The 19,158-nt window shown below is 46.2% G+C and overlaps 1 protein-coding gene across 4 annotated transcripts; it reads right to left on the reverse strand.

Annotated features, from left to right (window-relative positions):
• Positions 1 to 105: 105 nt before the first annotated feature.
• Positions 106 to 6,516, reverse strand: SLC37A4 (solute carrier family 37 member 4). 4 transcript variants are annotated; one of them, XM_034665928.1, is made up of 9 exons: positions 6,438 to 6,516; positions 4,860 to 5,202; positions 3,824 to 4,056; positions 3,274 to 3,517; positions 2,607 to 2,765; positions 2,271 to 2,356; positions 1,647 to 1,760; positions 934 to 1,072; positions 106 to 804 (listed from the first exon to the last, which is right to left on the reverse strand). In XM_034665928.1, the coding sequence occupies exons 2-9, from the start codon at positions 5,005 to 5,007 to the stop codon at positions 638 to 640; spliced, it is 1,290 nt and encodes a 429-aa protein (XP_034521819.1). In that variant the 5' UTR covers positions 5,008 to 5,202; positions 6,438 to 6,516; the 3' UTR covers positions 106 to 637. The 4 variants fall into 4 exon arrangements, with proteins under 4 accessions (XP_034521819.1, XP_034521816.1, XP_034521818.1 ...); XM_034665925.1 differs by having other exon boundaries at positions 4,860 to 6,205; positions 6,438 to 6,483; XM_034665927.1 differs by lacking the exon at positions 6,438 to 6,516 and adding an exon at positions 5,710 to 6,427.
• Between the last annotated feature and the right edge of the window lie 12,642 nt (positions 6,517 to 19,158).

The raw sequence follows: 19,158 nt of genomic DNA on the forward strand, positions 1-19,158 counted from the left end.
GAGTAGCTATCAAGAGAACATTTTCCAAAGAAAGCAGTCTCTGGCTTGTACCCCTTTGGAAAGAATGACTCACTGATATTGTTTAGTATCAAATCTAGTTTTAATCTATGTCAAGTCCTCCTCCCTCCCGCCCATGTCCCCCCCCACCCCACTGTCTTCACAGGGTATTGGTGAGCGGCCGTGATGGCCTCCTCTCCCCCTGGAATCGGAGGTATTGGCAATAGCAGTTGCCCGGTGCTAAGAGGCCTTAGGGCAGAAATCATGGGCCACTGGTACCCTGCAGCTGCAGGAGGAGCCTCACCCCTCCTGGGGAGGGCGTGGGACGAGGGCCCAGGAGAAGGGTCTAGGGTACTCCTGATTGCAGGGGTTTCCTGTTTGAAAGCAGGAAATAGGAGCTAATGGAGTCCAAGAACAAAAGTTGCCTTTTAAATAGAACATAGGATGGGGAGCTGGAACCTCATTAGCCACTGATAACTTCCAGCGCCACTTGGGCGAGGGAAAAGGAGCACAAGAGGCAATCAAAGGTTCAGTGCTAGCCGGAGCAGCCCCCCTTTCTTTCTCTCTGCCCGCTGTTCCCCCAACCCCGTGCAGGGGAAGGCCACAGGCAGGAGAGGATGGACTGGAGCCTGTACTCTCTTCACTCAGCCTTCTTGGGCACTCGGCCCATCTTGGTGCGGATGTTTCGTAGGAGGAAGAAGGCAGCTGTGCTGGCTGCACAGATCACTTCAGCCACCCAGAAGGCTGTGCTCCAGCTATAGTGCTTGGCAATAGTGCTGAAGGGCAGCCCAGCCAGAAAGCCGCCCACTGCCAAGGAGGAGGGGGAGAGCCTGGGTCATTTGTGAGGCTAGAGTCAGTGGGGCGTGCCCCAGCCTCTAGCTAGCCTACGTGCAAGGCACGGGGGATGACGTAGACACTCTAGAGAGCACCACTTACCATTGGCCATGAGTCCCACAATGGCGTGGGAGGTGCCACACAGGTTGGGAGGGGCGCTCTCATTGGCTATAACTCCGAACAAGGCAATGGGACCGTAAGAAGAGAAACCAAACACGGCTCCCAACACGAGGATCCAGAGCTGCAAGGACAGTGCAGGGTGGCATTTAGAGTCTGAGAAAGCCTACCTACCTACCTCTAGCCAGAGGAGAGAACAATGCTCGGCCTCAGGAACAAATGATTGTAGTCAGGAGACAGTAAGTAACCTCCCTCACCCCACTTCCTGATACAATGGACAGGGCCGAGCTAGAGGAATGGGGCCACACTGAGCCAACCTGAGGGCCTGGGTGGGTAGGTGAAGCGGAGACAGAAGCCATCCCTCCCAGTTAGATGCTATCTCTTAGAACTGATGCTAGCTGCATCGGCTAGGGGCAAGGCAGACAGAGTAGGACAAGGGGGAGACAGGAGGAAAACCACAGATAAGGCACCTCATGCTCCGTAAAGCCTGTGAGCTCAGCGAGAGGGTGAAGAGCTGGAGTCCAGAAAGCGACATCCTAGAGAAGCACAGGGAAGAGAAGAAAACCAGGCCCCAAGTCCAGGAGGAGCACCGACAGTACAGAGGACACGAGGCAAACCAGAACGGAAAGGGAAATCTGAGAGGCAGAGAAGGGCCAGGGAGCCTGACAGTCAGTGGCCCTTGCGCTCTCCTCATTTACCTTGGGAGAGTCACTGGTCACAGTCACCCGGAAGAGGTACATGGACACAGTCATGCCAGCCATCATGAACAGCAGCAGGCCATGGCGAGGGTTCCCGTAGATGGACAGCCCTGCCTGGGGATACAGGGCCGGCAACGTCAGGCCCTGAAAGCAGCAGAGAACCTCCGCCCCCGGACTCTGACACCGCAGGGCTTCTGCTGACAGGTCTTTGGCAATCCCACCACAGTTCTTGGCCCGGGGCAGCCCTGGGAGGCCCTGGGACCTGCTTATTACGTTCTGAGGCCAAACTCCACCACGTCCCCTCCTCCACCGCGGGGACACATGCTGGCAAGCTGCACCTAGCCTCTCCTCAACCCCAGTTTTCCTGGGGCTGGAGAGAAGCCCACTGCTAGGCTGAGAGAAATTCTGGCTCTCCTGGACATCCGTTAAAACCCCTTCCCCAAGAGCCTTACCTTGCCTCCACACCCTCAGCAAGTAAGAGTAGCCTGGAATCGTTCCAAACGCCCCCCACCCATATGCCAGCCTGCCCATGCCCCAGGGGTCCCGCCTCTCTGGTGCCTGTTCCAGTCATGCTGGGAAGATTCAAAGGGACCCTCCTCCTTCCTATCCCTCCTGCCCACTCACCTTTGCCATGGCCCGGTCTGACAGGTAGCCAGCTGCGATGCTGCCTACAAGGCCCCCAACCTCCAGGGCACTCATGTAGGAGCTACCTGGAGTAGGGAGTTGTGGTGGGAAGAGGGAAAGGAGGGGTGGAAGGGTGTTAAACACACTGGGCTTGTCCCAGATTGGCTGAAACCCAGAGAGGTACAGGGTCCCTAAGGGTGACCAGCCGCAGCTGTCTGAGTGGTACCTGGCCTCAGGGAAAGAAGAAAGGGATAAAGAGAAGCTGGGCCTGAATTTCACATCCCCTTCATGGATTCCTGCTCCCTAGGCCCACCCCTGCTCCAACACTCGTCTTACCCACGAGGACTGACTGTCCTTTCTCCTGGATAAGGAAGAACTGGCCCCAGTCGGTACAGCAGGTTTTTACGCCAAATACCACAAGGTAGCCAGTGGAGAGCACCCACAGGTAGGGGGACAGCAGCAGCTCCTGTAAGGTACTCTCCTCCTTCAAGGAGCCTGGGGGCAGGAGGAGGCCGGGCCTCAGGCTCTGCTCCTGCTGCTCTGCCCAAACCAAGCCCCCACCACTCATTAACCAGCCACAGGGCCAGAGTCCATCCACATAGCCAGGGACCGGCAGGAAGGCACCCCTTCACCCACTGCTCTGCCCTGACCCCTCCATCGCAAGCCTCAGCAGATGAGAGAACCTGAGGACCAGGGCATGTGGCGGAAGGCACCCAAGCCACTTAAGCTTAGGATGCTGTCCGGGACAGGGAAGTCTGGCTCTGCTGTGAGGAAGGACCAGGATATAACATGAGTCGCAGCATGCGTTGGCTCTGCCCCTTGTCTGGTACTTAAGTGTCTTGGAACAGAGTTTTATTTACTCCCCACCAACTTGCCATCACCATCCTTCTCCCTACAGTCATTGGCTAGCCCAGGGCCAGGCATACAGCCAGTCCTCAGTGAAAGTCTGCCAAACGAATGATGAATGAAGGGACCCCAATGATCGGCTTGGGTGGGTGCTCACCCTTCTTGCCCTTGGAGGGGGTGGGGTCCAAGTTTCGGAGTCCAACATCGGCAGGTTCATTGTGGATGAGCAGGAGACAGAGGAAGGAGACAACCACACAGAGGGCCCCAGACAGGGCCAGCGTGCTGCGCCAGCTGTAGCTCTGGGCGAGGACGGTTGCCAGGATAGGGCCCAGCCCTCCAGCTAGGTTCATGCTGGCCGACAGAATGGCCCACCAAGTGCCAAACTGAGATGGCTCGAACCACTGTGGGGCAGAGGGGGACGGAGTGGGTGCCCGTGTTAAACACACTGAAGGTGAGGGTCAGGTGGGGCAGACCTAGGAGCTCACGTTACAGGGATGAGGAAGAGGGCGCTTCTACTTGGCACGGCCAATTCCCTCATCTGCCACCTGATCCCACCATGTTTAGCTCCTAAAATATCTTGACCAGCAATAGGAGCTGGACTGGAACTCCCAAGGAACTGCTCTGGGATGGGGGTGCTGGGGCTCCCACATGCTCTTTAGGCACTGTCCACGCCAGTCTAGACAGGCGCCTCGGAAGCAGACACCCACCTTCCGCAGGATCTTCCCACACGGAGGCCAGCCCAGCCCCTGTGCCAGGCCATTGAGGAACCACAGAGCAGCAAAGACAGGTACCATGGAGCTCCAAGAAAACACTATATTGACCAAGCCAACCAGGAGCAGCCCCGAAGAGAAGAGCCAGCGAGCACTCATCTGGTCGGACAGCACCCCGCTCACAAACTTGCTGATGGCATAGGCTGCCGACTGGCTGCTGGTGATGAGCCCTGCAGGAGGCGGGGGAGAGCAGGAAGCAGGACACCTGGGGAGTTAGGGGCCCGGGCAAAGGCACAGGAGGGACGGAGGAAGGCGTGGGGTCAGGTGTGTAGAGGTGCCTGGCAGGTGAGATAGGTTCCCTCCCAGACAGTCAGGAGGAGCGTGTGCTGGAATCACGGGTCCCGCTCCTCCTCACCACCAGCGCTAGCCCCAGGCTGACCCATGACTTTTCAGTCTCCTGGAGAGGTCCAGCTGCCGCTGTCAGGAGGCAAGAAGGGAGAACAGGGCAGCCCCCCTCCCTGGGATTTACATATGCCTGATGACATTTCCCCCTCACGCTGGATGCCAACCCAGGGCTTCTAGAAGTTCTGTTACCCCACCTCTGAACATGGGGTGAAGAGCTTAGAATTGGAGTCAAGGACCTTCTTCCTCCTGAAAAGTTGCCTGGTGGGCCACATGAAGTTATTTTGCCGGCTACTCAGTGCCCACTGCTCACAACAGCAGTGGCCAGCATGCCCCCCCCCCAGTGTGGAAACTGCTCAGAACGCCCCTAAACACACTCAGAATAAGCCATGCCCCTGGGGGCACTCGTGGGTCACAGAGACACATCAGATGAGCCGCACTCCTCAGACATGTGGAGAGCACACGCCTAGTTCTGCGCCCATTCCCGGCTGCATGGTCAGAGTCCCTCAGCCGGCACCTGCAGGCTGCTCCCTGTCCTCTCTGTGCACACACCCTCCCCACTGCCACTAACACCCGACTTGCCCTACTAGTCCTGGGTCCCAGGCCCACCCCCTGCCCTTCCAGGGCTCACCCAAGTCATCCTTGTCCAGAGGGATCTCCTCCACCAAGGACGGCATGACAAAGGAGAAGGTCTTGCGGTTGAAGTAGTACAGGCTGTAGCCTCCAAACATGGCTGAGAAGATCACAGTGCGGTAACAGCCGTAGCCGTGGGCCGCCATGGTGGAACGGAGCAGACCCCACTTCCCGGGACCCGGAGCCTCTGACCACAGCTCCTGCCGGTGACTCTCTCAGCGCCCAGATCTGCTGAGTTAGGCTTTTCTTGCTCCCTCCTCCACCCAGCCTCCCAGGCTCCCTTTATAGCCACCTTCTGGACAATCATTAAGCCTGGGGCGGCTTGTAGGGAACCCAGTGTCCTGAGGGAGACAAGAAAACAGCAGATTACCGACGGGGAAGCGATGGGGGCTGAACGGTGGGGGCTGGAGGGGGTCCCGGAGGGAGGCACTGCCCATGAGCCTGCTGGAGCCAGCATGCTGCGTCCCCAGAACTTCGGCTTTTTTCCGCCTTACCTTGTCCGCCCGCCTGTGAAACCAGCTGTGATTAAAGGCTCAACCTAATTACTTTTGTTTGCAGGAGCCCAGGGGAGGCAGGGGTGGGATATGCAGAGATGCCCTCTCTAGCCCTGCTCCCTCAGTCACCTACCTTCTCATTCATTCAACCAAGAAGTTTACTGGAGGGTTTACTGGTTGCCAAGTACTGCACCGGTGCCGGGTTAATTTACACAAACACACACACACACACACTCAATTAAACACATATCCCCAACAGCCCGACTCCCAAGTCTTCGTAGGACCGACTCAAGCCCTGTAACTCCCAATGCTCAGCACACATGGGGGTGTAACTGTTTATGGATAGTTGCAGACCTGCAAGCAAGAGAAACTTCCCTTTGCAGGCCCTGTGTTGCACTGAAAGCCTTCCTAAAGGCTGGGGTCGTGGAGCGGCCACTCAGCGGTCTCTGATCCCTTTAATCTTTAACGTCAGGATGCAGCGCCCTCTGGCCGGCTGGGGGCTGCAGGGTCTGCGACAGAACGGCCCGTGGGCGGGAAGGTGCACCCGCGGACTTCAGGCGGCAGTGCCGAGCCAGCCCGCTTCCCAGGGCCCCGGCGACACGCCCCCGGCTTTTCCGCTCAGTTGGGAAAGCAAGTGGAGAAGGTGTAGGCGCGAGCGGAGCAGGCGAGCACGTAGTCTCCCGGAGGCCTCTCGCTTCGGGCTTCGAGTGGCTCAGCCCGGCAGGATGGGCCAGGCGCAGGCTCTCGGCACCTGCCCAGCCCCGTGTCCTCAAGCTACCCGGGACACCGGACTCGGGCTGGAAGCCCACGGGCCCGGGTGCGGGAGCTGGAGAGGTGCGGAGACACCGGACTGGTGCGACAAAAAGAAGCAGGTGCGTGCTGGTCACGGGCAGCGCCTCGGAGGCCCCCAGACCCAGGAACTGCCCCCCACCCGGGAAGGGACAGCTGCAGGAACAGCTCCGGTTTGTATCGGAAGTTAGGGCAACCTTTGTTGGGGCTCTAACAAAGGAGCCCAAAGACCCGAGACTCCCCCTCCAGCCCCGCCTTCAGGCGGCGCCCCTCCCCCGCATTCAGCCAGCTACCTGAACACCGGCGGGAAGCGGGAGTAGAATAGAGCGGGGCCGCAGGGCCCGCGGGCGCATGCGCATGCGCTGGGGGCGGGGCCTCCGCGTGCGCCTTGCTGGCTGAGGGCCAAGTCCACCCCTCAGCGTTTAGTCCTAGTCTTGTGGGTTCGACAGGTCCTTGAGTGACGACAGCGCCCCCTAGGAGCTGCATTCGTATGTTCCCTTCTTAACTGATGGCGTTCAACAAATCCCTTTTTAGTGAGTGCCTCCCACTACCACTGTCCCCGCGTTGTTCACAGTCTGGGAAAGGTCTTGTAGAGAGCGCAGTCTTTTCTGTAAGAAATTAAGGCAGTCCTCAATAAGCACAATATAAACATGTAACTTGTAATCAGACTGTTGGGAACGGGGTTAAGATAAAATAGACGGAGTGTTTAAAGTACCTGGCCAGAAATAAACCTTAAATTCTAACCCAGACCCGCTACATTTTAACAATGTGACCTTGGGTAATAATCTCTATGAGCCCCAGTTTCTTACAAACCTCATAGGTTTGTTGTGAGGACTCAGAAGAAGATTAAAAAAAAAAAAGATTGTAATTTTTAAAGTACTCTCTACACCCAATGTGGGGCTTGAACTCACAACTGGGAGATCAAGAGTCGCATGCTGCACCAACGGAATCAGCCAGGCGCCCCTCAATTGAAGATTTAGATAAGAATTAAGAAAATTTAGATAATTTCTTTCATAGAGATCTCTGGAGAGTTGCTGAAAGAAGTTTAAGTGTTCCAAAGTTGACAGCAAAGATGTTTTAAATTGGGAAGGTGGTCAGGGAAGAGAGGAGAAGCCTTTAAACTGCCACTAGCCCAAGCAGTGCAACTCCGAAGGCCTCATGAAAGATTTTTAAATGGGATTATAAAACACTAAAGTATTATGATAACAACACTCAAAGTACAATCCTTGATTGGATTCTGATGAGAACCGTGAAGGTGATCAGCGTTTCCCCCTCGCTTCTATCTGGGTACCTGAAACGATGAATGCTGTCAGGGATTCCCATCAGCACAGGGGTAAAGCATTCGGCCTCCCAGATGAGGATTTTGGCTCTAGCCAATTGGGAGAAGCCGATTCAGGAGAAGACAGGAAATTAATGAAATTGGAGTCTCGGTATCAGCAAAGTATGGATAGTATATTATCAGGAAGATATTGAGGACATTGTAGACTTGGCTTCAGTGAGGTAGGAGATAGAAGGTGATGTGGCTGGAGATGATGATGATGATGATTCACCTGATCCTGAAAGTCCAGGTGACTCAGAAAGTGATTCACAGAGAAAGAATCTGCTAAAGAACTCCAAGCTACCGAGCGCCCTGATGAAGTGAAGGATCTTAAAACTAAAAGACAACCTACCAAATGGGACAAGGTATTTGGAAGTGACATGTCCAATAAAACATAAACATCCAAAATACATACAGAACTTCTGCAGCTCAACACCAAGAAAATAATAATAATAATAAAATAATAATCAAATTTAAAAATGGGTGCAAGAGGGGCACCTGGCTGGCTCAGTCAATAGAACACGCGACTCTTCATCTTGGGGCTGTGAGTTCAAGCCCTATGCTGGGTATAGAGATTACTCAAAAATAAATAACAGGGACACCTAGGTGGCTCAGTCAGTTAAACGTCTGCCTTTGGCTCAGGTCATGATCCCAGGGTCCTGGGATCGAGCCCTACGTCGGGCTCCCCGCTCAGCGGCAAGTCCGCTTCTCCCTCTGCCCCTCTCCCCTGCTTGTGTGCGCGCGCTCTCTCTCTCTCGAATATAAATAAATAAAATCTTTAAAAATAAATAAGCTTTTAAAAATTTAATTTAAAAAATGGGTGGAAGACATGAACAGACATTTCTCCAAAGAAGACATCCAGATGGCCAACAGACACATGAAAAGATGCTCAACAGCACTCATCATCAGAGAAATGCAAATCAAACCCACAATGAGTTATCACTTCACACCTGTCAGAATGGCTAAGAGCAAAAACACAAGAAACGAGTGTTGGCGAGGATGTGGAGAAAAAGGACATCTTGCGCCCTGTAGGTGGGAACGCAAACTGGTGCAGCCACTGTGGAAAACAGTATGGAGGGTCCTCAGAAAGTTAAAAATAGAATTACCATATGATCCAGTAATTCCACTACTGGGTACTAACCCAAAGAATATGAAAACACGAATTCAAAAAGATATGTGCACCTCTATGTTTACTGCAGCATTTACAATAACCAAATAATTGAAGCAGCACAAGTGTCCATTAATAGATGAATAAAGAAGATGTGGCATATATATATATATATAATGGAATACTGCTCAGCTGTAAAAAAAGAATGAAATCTTGCCATTTGCAACAACATGGATGGATCTAGACATTATGCTAAGTGACAGAAGTCAGAGAAAGATAAATACCACATGAATTCACTTGTGTGGAATTTAAGACACAAAACGAATGAACAAATTAAAGAGACAAACCAAAAAACAGACTGTTAACTATAGAGATCACGCTGATGGCTGCCTGAGGGGAGGCAGGTGGGGGAACGGGTGAAATGCGTGAAGTGGATTAAGAGTGCACTTACCATGGTGAACACTGAGTAATGTATGGAATTGTTGAACCACTCTATTGTACACCTGAAACTAATATGACACTCTGTTAATGATACTGGAATAAAAATAAAAATAAACATAAATAAAAGTAAGCCTTATTATTATGACACACAGTGGAGGACTGCTCATAGAGCAGAGACCTTTACATTATAATTACTTAAAAGGACCGATTAAATAGGGCCTTTTAAATAATTACAAAAAGTGTTTGCCTTCAGATGCCATGGGTCACACTTTTATGGGCATGAATATAACTATCTTTACAAAGAGTTGTATAAAACAATACAATACTCAATTTCCTTTCATATTAACACCATCAAACTTCTTTTTTTTTTAAGATTTTATTTATTTATTTGACAGAGAGAGAAAGAGAACACAAGCAGGGGGAGCGAGAGGGAGAGGGAGAAGTAGGCTTCCCGCTGAGCAAGGAGCCTGCTGGGGGCTCAATCCCAGGACCCTGGGATCATGACCTCAGCCGAAGGCAGACGCCTAACAGCTGAGCCACCCAGGCACCCCAGAGAGGAGTAGTTTTAAAGCCTTTCCAGATATTTGTGAATATTCTTTTTTGATACTACACTAAGCTAGACAAGTGTTGGTTTCTTAAAGATTGGCTGCAATGAGGAATCTGAAACCAAATCAATGAAGTTTTCATATTCCGATAAGTTAAAATCTGTTGGTCTATCTTGCACTAAAAATGGATATTTTACACATGCATGATTTTTTTTTTTTAGAAAGAGTGTGTGTGTGTAGTGAGGGGAGGGGCAGGGGGGAGAAAGAGAGAATCCCAAGCAGGCTCCACGCCCACCACAGAGCCCCATGCAGGGCTTGATCTCGTGACCCTGAGATCATAACCTGAGCCAAAATCAAAGTCGGACGCTCAACCGACTGAGCCACCCAGGAACCCTGCATGCATGATTTTAACATCGTGTGTTGGTCATTTGGAAATGGTTGGCTCACTGAATTATGCAGATCTTCCCAATATTAATGCATTTCATTATGCAATACCAAAACGAATGATATTTGGTAATATCACCACTGATTTTTGGAAAAGCGTTTAAAGAGTAAGAAGCCGTCAAGCTCAAATTTTATTTTTGGCAACAAATACGGTCAGTTGTTTTCCTTGAAGTGACGGGGTCACTTTGTTCATTTTGTAGAAAACGTCTGCCAAATATCCAAGTCCCAATAACCGGAGCTTGTTTCTCAGGTGTTCTTTCCAGTAAAACTGGTTTTCCGTGAAAAAAAGAGGCTAATTCAGCCCGCAGCTCAAACAAATGTATAGATGTGTTTCCTTGGGGCAACCACTGTGTTCCAGCAGAAGTACTAATTTAGTACTTTACAAAAGACGTGTACTCCAGAGTTGAGATTAATAAGAGTAATGGTTTCCCCTGCTTTGTCAAGGACAGTGTTAAGTGAACCTGCCTTTCTTTTCTTTCTAACTTTGAGTGTGGCGGTGAAGAAAACCATGATTACCTATATGGCTTGATGCCATGGCCTTGATTCACTCCAAGGGGCCCGCAGCTAAATCTTTCATTGCTTTTACACTATCGGGGCAGATGTGGAAAAAAAAGGCAAATTACATCTCAGTATTATTAAGAAGATAACCGTGTCCTCCCTGACTCCCTAAAAAAGTCCTCAGGGGTCCAAAGATTGCACATGAAGAACCACTGCTTTAGTCCAACCAAGATTTGAGTGGATTTGATTGGACCCTTTGTGAAGGGTGGTATAGCTCATGTTTACCCTTATTTCTAGAGTACAGTCCCTCAGGGGTCCTAACTTAACGCCAGGGCTGTTTTTCAGGACAGCCTTCTTGGAGAGCTTTGAGGTCTAATTTTGTCCACCACTGCCCCCAGTCCTAGGAGGCTTCTGAAAGCTGGGCTTAGCCTCTCTCTCAGCAGCTTCTCTCAAATTGGCAAATGCCTCAGTGATGCAAACACCACCAAATGTTGAACTCGCTTCTTTGGGACCTTGACCCCCGTGGCAGACTGACTGCAAAAAACAGCCGCAATTCTTCATCTCTAAGAGATATATACGATGGAATAGTGGAATAGTGCTCCGCCATAACAAAGAAGGAAATCCTATCATTTGTGACAGCATGTTTGAAATGGGAGGGCATTACGCTGAGTGAAATAGTCAAGACAGAGAAGGACACATATTGCATGCTATTACTTACATATGGAGTTTTTTAAAAAGGTGGGGGGCACCTGGCTGGCTCCGTCGGTGGAACGTGCAACTCTTAATCCTTGGGGTTGTGAGCTTGAGCCCTGCGTGGGGTGTAGAGATTACTTAAACAAACAAACAAATAAGCAAAAAGGTCAAACTCATAGTAACAGAGAGTAGAATGGTGATCGTCAGGGATTGGGGGCTGAGAGAAATGGGGAGAGGTTGGTCAAGCATTTAATTATAAGATGAATAAATTCTGAGGATCTAACGATTTACAGCATTGTGACTAAGTTAATAATACTGTATTGTATCCCCCTTATCTATGGAGGACACATTCCAAGACCCCCAGTGGATGCCTGAAACTGCAGATAGTACTAAACCCTATGTCTACCGCTTTTCCTACACGTACAGTTATGATAACTTTTAATTTAAAAATTAGCCACAGTACGAGATTAATAACAATAATTTATTAATTATAAATTAATTCTTAAAATGAAACAATTACAACAACATACATTAATAAAAATTGTGGGAATGTGGTTTTTCTCTCTCTCTCAAAATATCTTATTGTACTGTACTCACCCTTCTTATGATGATGATGTGAGACGATAAAGTGCCCACACGCTGAAGGGCACCTGGGTGGCTCAGTCAGTGGAGCATGTGACTCCTGACCTCGATCTCGGGATCATGAGTTCAAGCCCCACATTAGGCCTAGTGCTTACTTACTTAAAAGAAAAAAAGTGCCTATGTGATGAGATGAAGTGAGGTCTATGACCTAGGCATTGCGATCTACCTTAGGCTGCTACTGACCTTCTGAAGACACACGAGGAAGACCGTCCACTTCCAGACCACAGTTGATCCCTGGTAATTGAGACCACGAGTAACTGAAGCCATGGGAAGAGAAATCATGGATAAGAACTTGAAATTTGCTGAGAGTGTATCTTAATGTTCTCTCACACACACACAAAAGCTAACAATGTGAGGTGATAGGTGTATTAATTGTGGGAATCATTTCTCAACATGCACATATATCAAATCATCACTTCGTACACTTGAAATACATTACATTTGTCAATTATACTTCAATCAAGCTGGGAGGAATTTTTTTTTAAAGATGATCTTCACCTATCCTAACTACTTACTATAAGCAGTTACTTGTCAGTTTCAAATGTTCTCTACAGTTCTTTATACACAATGCTTGGCACTCAAAAACAAACAAACAGGAATTGAAAAAGACAAGAATTAAGTGCCCATCAGGAAAAAAGTACTAAATGGAAACATACCTGGAGGGAATTTAGGTAATAGTTATCAAACCCAGATTTTAAGATAAATGTGATTAATATCTCCAAGAAGTCAGATGACCAGCAGAGACCTAGAAATTGTGAAAGATACTCACTTGGATACTCTTAAACTGAAAAATACAATAACTGGAAGTAAGAATAGATCAGGCACAGGTGAGGAAAGAATCAGAAGATAATTAAGAAAGCAAAAGCCGAAACAAAAAACTATATTATATAATTGTGATGGTTAATTTTATATGTCAACTTAGAGGGTGCTTTGGATGAGATTAACATTTAAACCAGTGAACTTTGGGTAAAGCAGTTTGCCCTCTATAATGTGGGTGGGCCTCATCCAATCAGTTGAAGGCCTGAAGAGAACAAAAAGATTGACCTTCCCTGAGCAAGAAGGAATTGTCCAGCCGACTGCCTTCAGACTTCATTAGCACTCTCAGGTTGCCTTTGGACTGGAACTGCTCCATTGGCTGTCCTAGGTGTCCACCTTGCTGATTTTGAACTCTCTAGCCTCCTAACTATGTGAGCCAATTCCTTATAATAAATCTTTCTATACGTATACACACCCTATTGGTTCTATTTCTCCAGAGAACCTTGACTAATACCATAATAATCCAGAATGAAAATTATTGACGATATCAACACGAGGGTGGTAACTATTGTAGGTAAGGCTAAGGAATTTACCTTGTTAGTGAGGATAATATCAATTTTGAAAAGCTAAGGACTGACAGAAAGAACAAACATAAGTCTGGGTCTTAATAATTAAGGAACAGGGGCATTTGGCTGGTTTAGTCAGTGCAGCGTGATCTCGGGTTGTGAGTTCAAGCCCCATAGTGTGTGTAAAGATTATTTAAAAACTAAAAAAATCTTTAAAAAAATTAAGGAACAAATACCAGAATAATCAAAATAGAATATGTAGCTTTCAAACAGGCAACAATTTTTAAAAATTAGTCCAGCCAATAGAGAGTAGGATATGGTAAGGAAAAAAATAAAGATGGGTGAAAAAAGTCTAATAGTCTATAACTGGAATTATAATAAAGATAAAGGGATTAAGTTCACCTATCAAAAACAGAGATTCTGGGAATGTTAACAAAAGTAAAATACAATCTTCTGATTCTCAGTCAAGAAACTGTTAACATTATTACTCCAAAGAAAACTGGATAGTTGGGAGATTGGGGGGGGCGGTTTAGGAGAGAGATTTTATCTTGCACATCTTTAAGAATCTTTTGAATTTTCAAGAAATGATTAAAAGAAATGTAATCACACTGAAATAATATGTGGATCAAAGAACAAGTCAATGGAAATTAGATAAAATTTAGAATTGAAAAATAATAAAAATATTGCATATTAAAACTTCTAGACTACAGTAACAGGATATTTGGAGGAAATTATAGACTTACATGCTTATATTGGAAGAGTGGCTGGAAGTTAATATAAGGCTAAATGTTCAACTTAAGGTATGTTTTTTTGTTTTGTTTTTGTTTTTTTTTAAGATTTTATTTATTCATTCGACAGAGAGAGAAACAGCCAGCGAGAGAGGGAACACAAGCAGGGGGAGAGGGAGAGGAAGAAGCAGGCTCCCAGCGGAAGAGCCTGATGCGGGGCTCGATCCCACAACGCCAGGATCACGCCCTGAGCTGAAGGCAGACGCTCAACGACTGAGCCAACCAGGCACCCCTTAAGATATGTTTTTAAAAGAGGAAAAATCCAAAGAAAATAGAAGAAATCAGAAGAGCAAAAGTTAATGAAATAGAAAACAAACTACAATACAATGTATCAAAGCCAGATTTTGACAAGCTAAAACTAGGAAATACTCTGAAAATACTGATTAAGGACAAAACAGGGGTGCTTGGATGGCTCAGTCAGAAGAGCACGTGACTCTTGATCTCGGGGCTGTAAGTTCAAGCCCCATGTTGGGTGTAGAGATTACTTAAAAATAAAATCTTTTAAAAAAGAAATGTCTACTCAAACCCTTGCCAATTTTTTTTTTAACTGGGCTGTCTTCTTATTGTTGAGTTGTACGTGTTCTTTTTGTATTCTGGACACTATAATCTTATCAGATACATGGTTTGCAAATATTTTCTTCCATTTTGTGGGCTGATTTTTCACTCTCTTGATGGGGTCCTTTGATGAACAAAGTTTTCAATTTTGATGAAGTCAAATTTATCTATTTTTCTTTTATTGCTTGTGCCTTTGGGGTCATATTTATGAAACAATTGCCAAATCCAAACCCCCTATGTTTTCCTTTAAGTGTTTTATAGTGTTAACCCTTAAATTTAGGTCTTTAACCTGTTTTTTTTTAAGTAGGTCTCGAACTTGCATCCCTGAGATCAAGACCTGAGCTGAAATCGAGTCAGACGCTCAACCGATTGAGCCAGCTAGCCACCGCTGATCTGTCTTGAGTTAATTTTTGTGTACGGCATAAGGTAAGGTTCCAATTTTGGTTTTTTGCATATGGAAATCCAGTTTCCCAGCACCATGGGCTGAAGAGACTGTTCTTCCCTATTGCATTATCTTGACACTTGTCAAAATTCAATTGAGCATATATGTAAAGGCTTATTTCTGGTCTCCCAATTCTATTCCATTAGTCTATATGTATCTCCATATACCAGTACTACACTGTTTTCACTACCGTAGCTTTGTATTAAGTTTTGAAACTGGAAGTGTGGGTCCTACACCTTTGTTCTCCTTTTTCAAGATTGCTTTAGCTAGTTGGGGTCCCTTGAATTTCCACATGAATTTTAAGATCAGATGATCAATTTCTGCAAAGAAACTCACTGGGATTTTGATAGATATTGTACTAAATCTCTAAATCAATCTGGGGAGGGGCACCTGGGTGGCTCAGATACTTAAGCATCTGCCTTTGGCTTGGGTTGTGATCCTAGGGTTCTGGGATCAAGCCCCGCATCGGGCTCCCTGATCGGCAGGGAGCCTGCTTTTCCCTCTCCCTCTCCTGCTTATGCTCTCTCTCAAATCAATAAATAAAATCTTTAAATAAATAAATAAACAAATAAATAAATAAATAAATCTGGAATATTAAATCTTCCAATCCATGACTATGGATGTCTTTCCATTAAATAGTTAATTTCCTTCAGCAAATGCTTTGTATTTTTTAGTGCATAAGTCTTATGTTCCTTGGTTAAATTTGTTCCTAAGCATTTTATTCTTTTTGATGCTATTTTATTTTTTACTAATCTCTACACCCAACATGGGGCTAAAACTCACAACCCCAAGATCAAGAGTCACATGCTTTTCTGAGCCAGCCAGGCACCCCTCTTTTTGATGCTGCTGTAAGAATTGTTTTCTTAATTTCTTTTTGTTTGATCATTGTCAGTGTATAGAAATACAACTGATTTTTTATTGTTGATTTTGTATCCTGGAACTTCGCCAAGTTTGTTTAATAATACTAACAGATTGGGAGGCCTGGGTAGCTCAGACGTTTAAATGTCTGCCTTCGGCTCAGGTCATGATCCCAGGGTCTTGGGATCAAGTCCCACATCGGGCTCCATGCTCAGCGGGGAGCCTGCTTCTCTCTCTACTGCTGTTCCCCCTGCTTGTGCTCTCTGTCTCTCTCTCTCTGACAAATAAAATCTTAAAAAAAATACTAACAGATTCTCTGGTTTCCTTAGAGTTTCTACATAGAAGATCAAGTCATCTGTGAACCATAGATGGTTTTACTTTTTCCTTCCCAATTTGGATGGCTTTATTTTTTTTTAATATTTTATTTATTTATTTATTTGACACAGAGAGAGAGAGCACAAGCAGGGGGAGCAGCAGGCAGAGGGAGAGGGAGAAGCAGGCTCCCCACTGAGCAGAGAGCCCAATGTGGGGCTCGATCCCAGGACCCCAGGATCGGGACCTGAGCTGAAGGCAGATGCTCAACTGACTGAGCCACTCAGGTGCCCCATTATTTCGTCTTTAAACGTTTGGTAAAATTCACCAGTGAAGCCATCTGGTCCTGGAGTTTTCTGTGTTGCAGATTTTTTGGTTATTGATTCAGTCTCCTTACTCCTTATAGGCCTAATCTGATTTTCTATTTTTTCAGTTTTGGTAGTTTGTGTTTCTAGGAATTTGTTCATTTTATCTAGATTATCCACTTTGTTGGCATACAGTTATTTGTAGCATTCTCTTACAATCCTTTTTGTTTTTGTAAAAGTGGGAGTAATGTCCCTTCTCTTACTTCTGATTTTAGTGATTTCTATTTTGTTTACCCTTGCTCTAATTTTTGTTATTTTTTTCTGTTACATTTGAGTTTAGTTTTCTTTTTTCTAGTTCCTTAGGCAGTAGATTGTTGCTTTGAGATGTTTATTCTTTTTATATGTAGGCATTTACTGCTATAAATTTCCCTCTGTGCATTGCTTTCAGTGAATCCCACAGGTTTTGATATGTCGTGTGTATGTATGTGTGCATGCAAGCGTGTGTGTGTGTGTGTGTGTGTGTGTGTGTGTGTGTGTGTGGAGACTTTATTTATTACAGCAATTTTAGGTTCACGGCAAAATTGAGTGGAACGTACAGAGAGTCCCTACATATCCCCTGCCCCACCCCCACAGCCTTCCCCACTATCAACAACCCACATCAGAGTGGTAGCTTTTACAACTGATAAACCCGAACTGACACATCGTTACACCCAAAGTCTACAGTTTACATTAGGGCTCATTTTGGTGGTGTATATTTTTTGGGTTTGGACAAATATATAACAACATGTAGCCACCATGACAGTCTACAGGACAGTTTCACTGCCCTGAAAACCCTGTCCTTCACCTATTCATCTCTCCCTCCCCACCAGCCCCCAGAAACCACTGATCTTTTTACTGTCTCCCTTGTTACTTTCATTTGTTTGAAGGTATTTTCTAATTTCCCTTGTGATTTCTTCTTTGATGCATTAATTATTTAAGATTGTACTGCTTACTTTCCACGTATCTGTGGATTTTCCAGTTTTCCATCTGTTATTGATTTTTAGCTTCCTTTCATTGTGCCAGTGAAGATACTTTGTATGATTTCAGTCTTTTAGAATTTATCGAGACTTGTTTTGTGACCTAAAATATAATCTATCCTGAAGAATGTTCTCCGTACAATAGAGAAGAATGAGTATTCTGCTGTTGCTGGGCAGAATATTCTATTATTGGGTGAAGTCTGTTAGGTCTGATTGATTTATAGTGAGGTTAAAGTCCTCTGTTTTCTTATTGATCTTTCATCTAGAAGTTCTATCCATCATTGCAAGGAGGGTATTGAAATCTCAACTATTATTGTGGAATTGTATATTTCTTCCTTCAATTCTTTTTTTTTTAAAGTTATTTATTCATTTGAGGTGGCGGCAGAGCACAGAGGGAGTGGGAGAGGGAGAAGCAGACTCCCTGCTGAGCAGAGAGCCAGACGTGGGGCTCAGTCCCAGGACCCTTAGATCATGACCTGAGCCAAAGGCAGATGCTTAACCAAATGAGCCAGCCAGGTGCCCCTCTTCCTTCAATTCTTCATTGAATGTCATTGCATGCTTTATATATTTGGGGCCTCTTTTGTTTAGTATATACGTTTATAATTGTTATAACTCCTTGACTGACTCTTTTATTAATATATTATGCCTTTGTCTCTTATAACAAAGAAAGAATATATAACAAAAATATAGAGAGAATGTCTTTCTTAAGTCTCTTTTGACTTGTAGTCTATTTTGTCTGAATTAGTACAGCCACTCCAGCTCCTTTTTAGTTACTATTTACATGGATTATAATTTTCCATTTTTTCACTTTCAAACTATTGGTATCTTTGATTGAAATTGAGTCTTTTGGAGATGCCTGACTGGCTTAGTTAGTAGAGCATGTGACTCTTGATCCCAGGATCGTGAGTTCGAGCCCCATGTTGGGTGTAGAGATTACTTAAATTTTTTAAAGATTTTATTTATTTATTTGACAGAGAGAGAGAGCACAAGTGGGGAGGATGGGGAGAGGGAGAAGCAGGCTCCCCGCTGAGCAGGGAGCCATAGCCTATGTGGGGCTGGATCCCAGGACCCCAGGATCATGACCTGAGTCAAAGGCAGATGCTTCACTGACTGAGCCACCCAGGCGCCCCAATAAATAATTATTTTTTAGGGGTGCCTGGGTAGCGCAGTCATTGGGCGTCTGCCTTCGGCTCAGGGCGTGATCCCGGCCTTCCGGGATCGAGTCCCACATTGGGCTCCTCCGCTGGGAGCCTGCTTCTTCCTCTCCCACTCCCCCTGCTGTGTTCCCTCTCTCGCTGGCTATCTCTTTGTCAAATAAATAAATAAAATCTTTAAAAATAATAATAATTATTATTTTTTTAAAAATGAAGTGAGTTGGTTAAGTGTGCAACTCTTGGTTTTGGCTCAGGCCATGATTTCAAGGTTGTGAGATCAAGCCCTGCGTTGGGCTCCATGCTCAGTGGGAGTCTGCTTGAGAGTCCCTCTCTCCCTCTCCCTCTGCCCCGGCTTCTCTCTCTCTCTCAAAATAAATAAATAAATCTTTAAAAAATAAAATAAAATAAAGTGAGTCTTTTGGAGGCAGCATATCCTTAATTATTAAGACCCATACTTACATTTACTTCTTTTTCTATTCCCTAAGCTTTCCAAAACTGAGATAGACCCCTTAATAAAATAAACTCCTTAGTCTAAATTCCTCTACTTACCATCTCCAGGTGCCATCATCTACA

Source organism: Ailuropoda melanoleuca, chromosome 8 (assembly GCF_002007445.2).
Source record: "Ailuropoda melanoleuca isolate Jingjing chromosome 8, ASM200744v2, whole genome shotgun sequence".
In the NCBI taxonomy this organism is placed as follows: Eukaryota; Metazoa; Chordata; class Mammalia; order Carnivora; family Ursidae; genus Ailuropoda; species Ailuropoda melanoleuca.

Excerpts from the sequence above, each read along its gene's own strand:
- SLC37A4 (XM_034665928.1), bottom strand. The coding sequence starts at position 5,007 with ATGGCGGCCCACGGCTACGGCTGTTACCGCACTGTGATCTTCTCAGCC. Across the intron at positions 2,766-3,273 it reads CCCCTCCAAGGGCAAGAAGG|GCTCCTTGAAGGAGGAGAGT; the intron begins GTGAGCACCCAC and ends TCCTGCCCCCAG. Across the intron at positions 1,761-2,270 it reads CAGACCGGGCCATGGCAAAG|GCAGGGCTGTCCATCTACGG; the intron begins GTGAGTGGGCAG and ends CTGTATCCCCAG.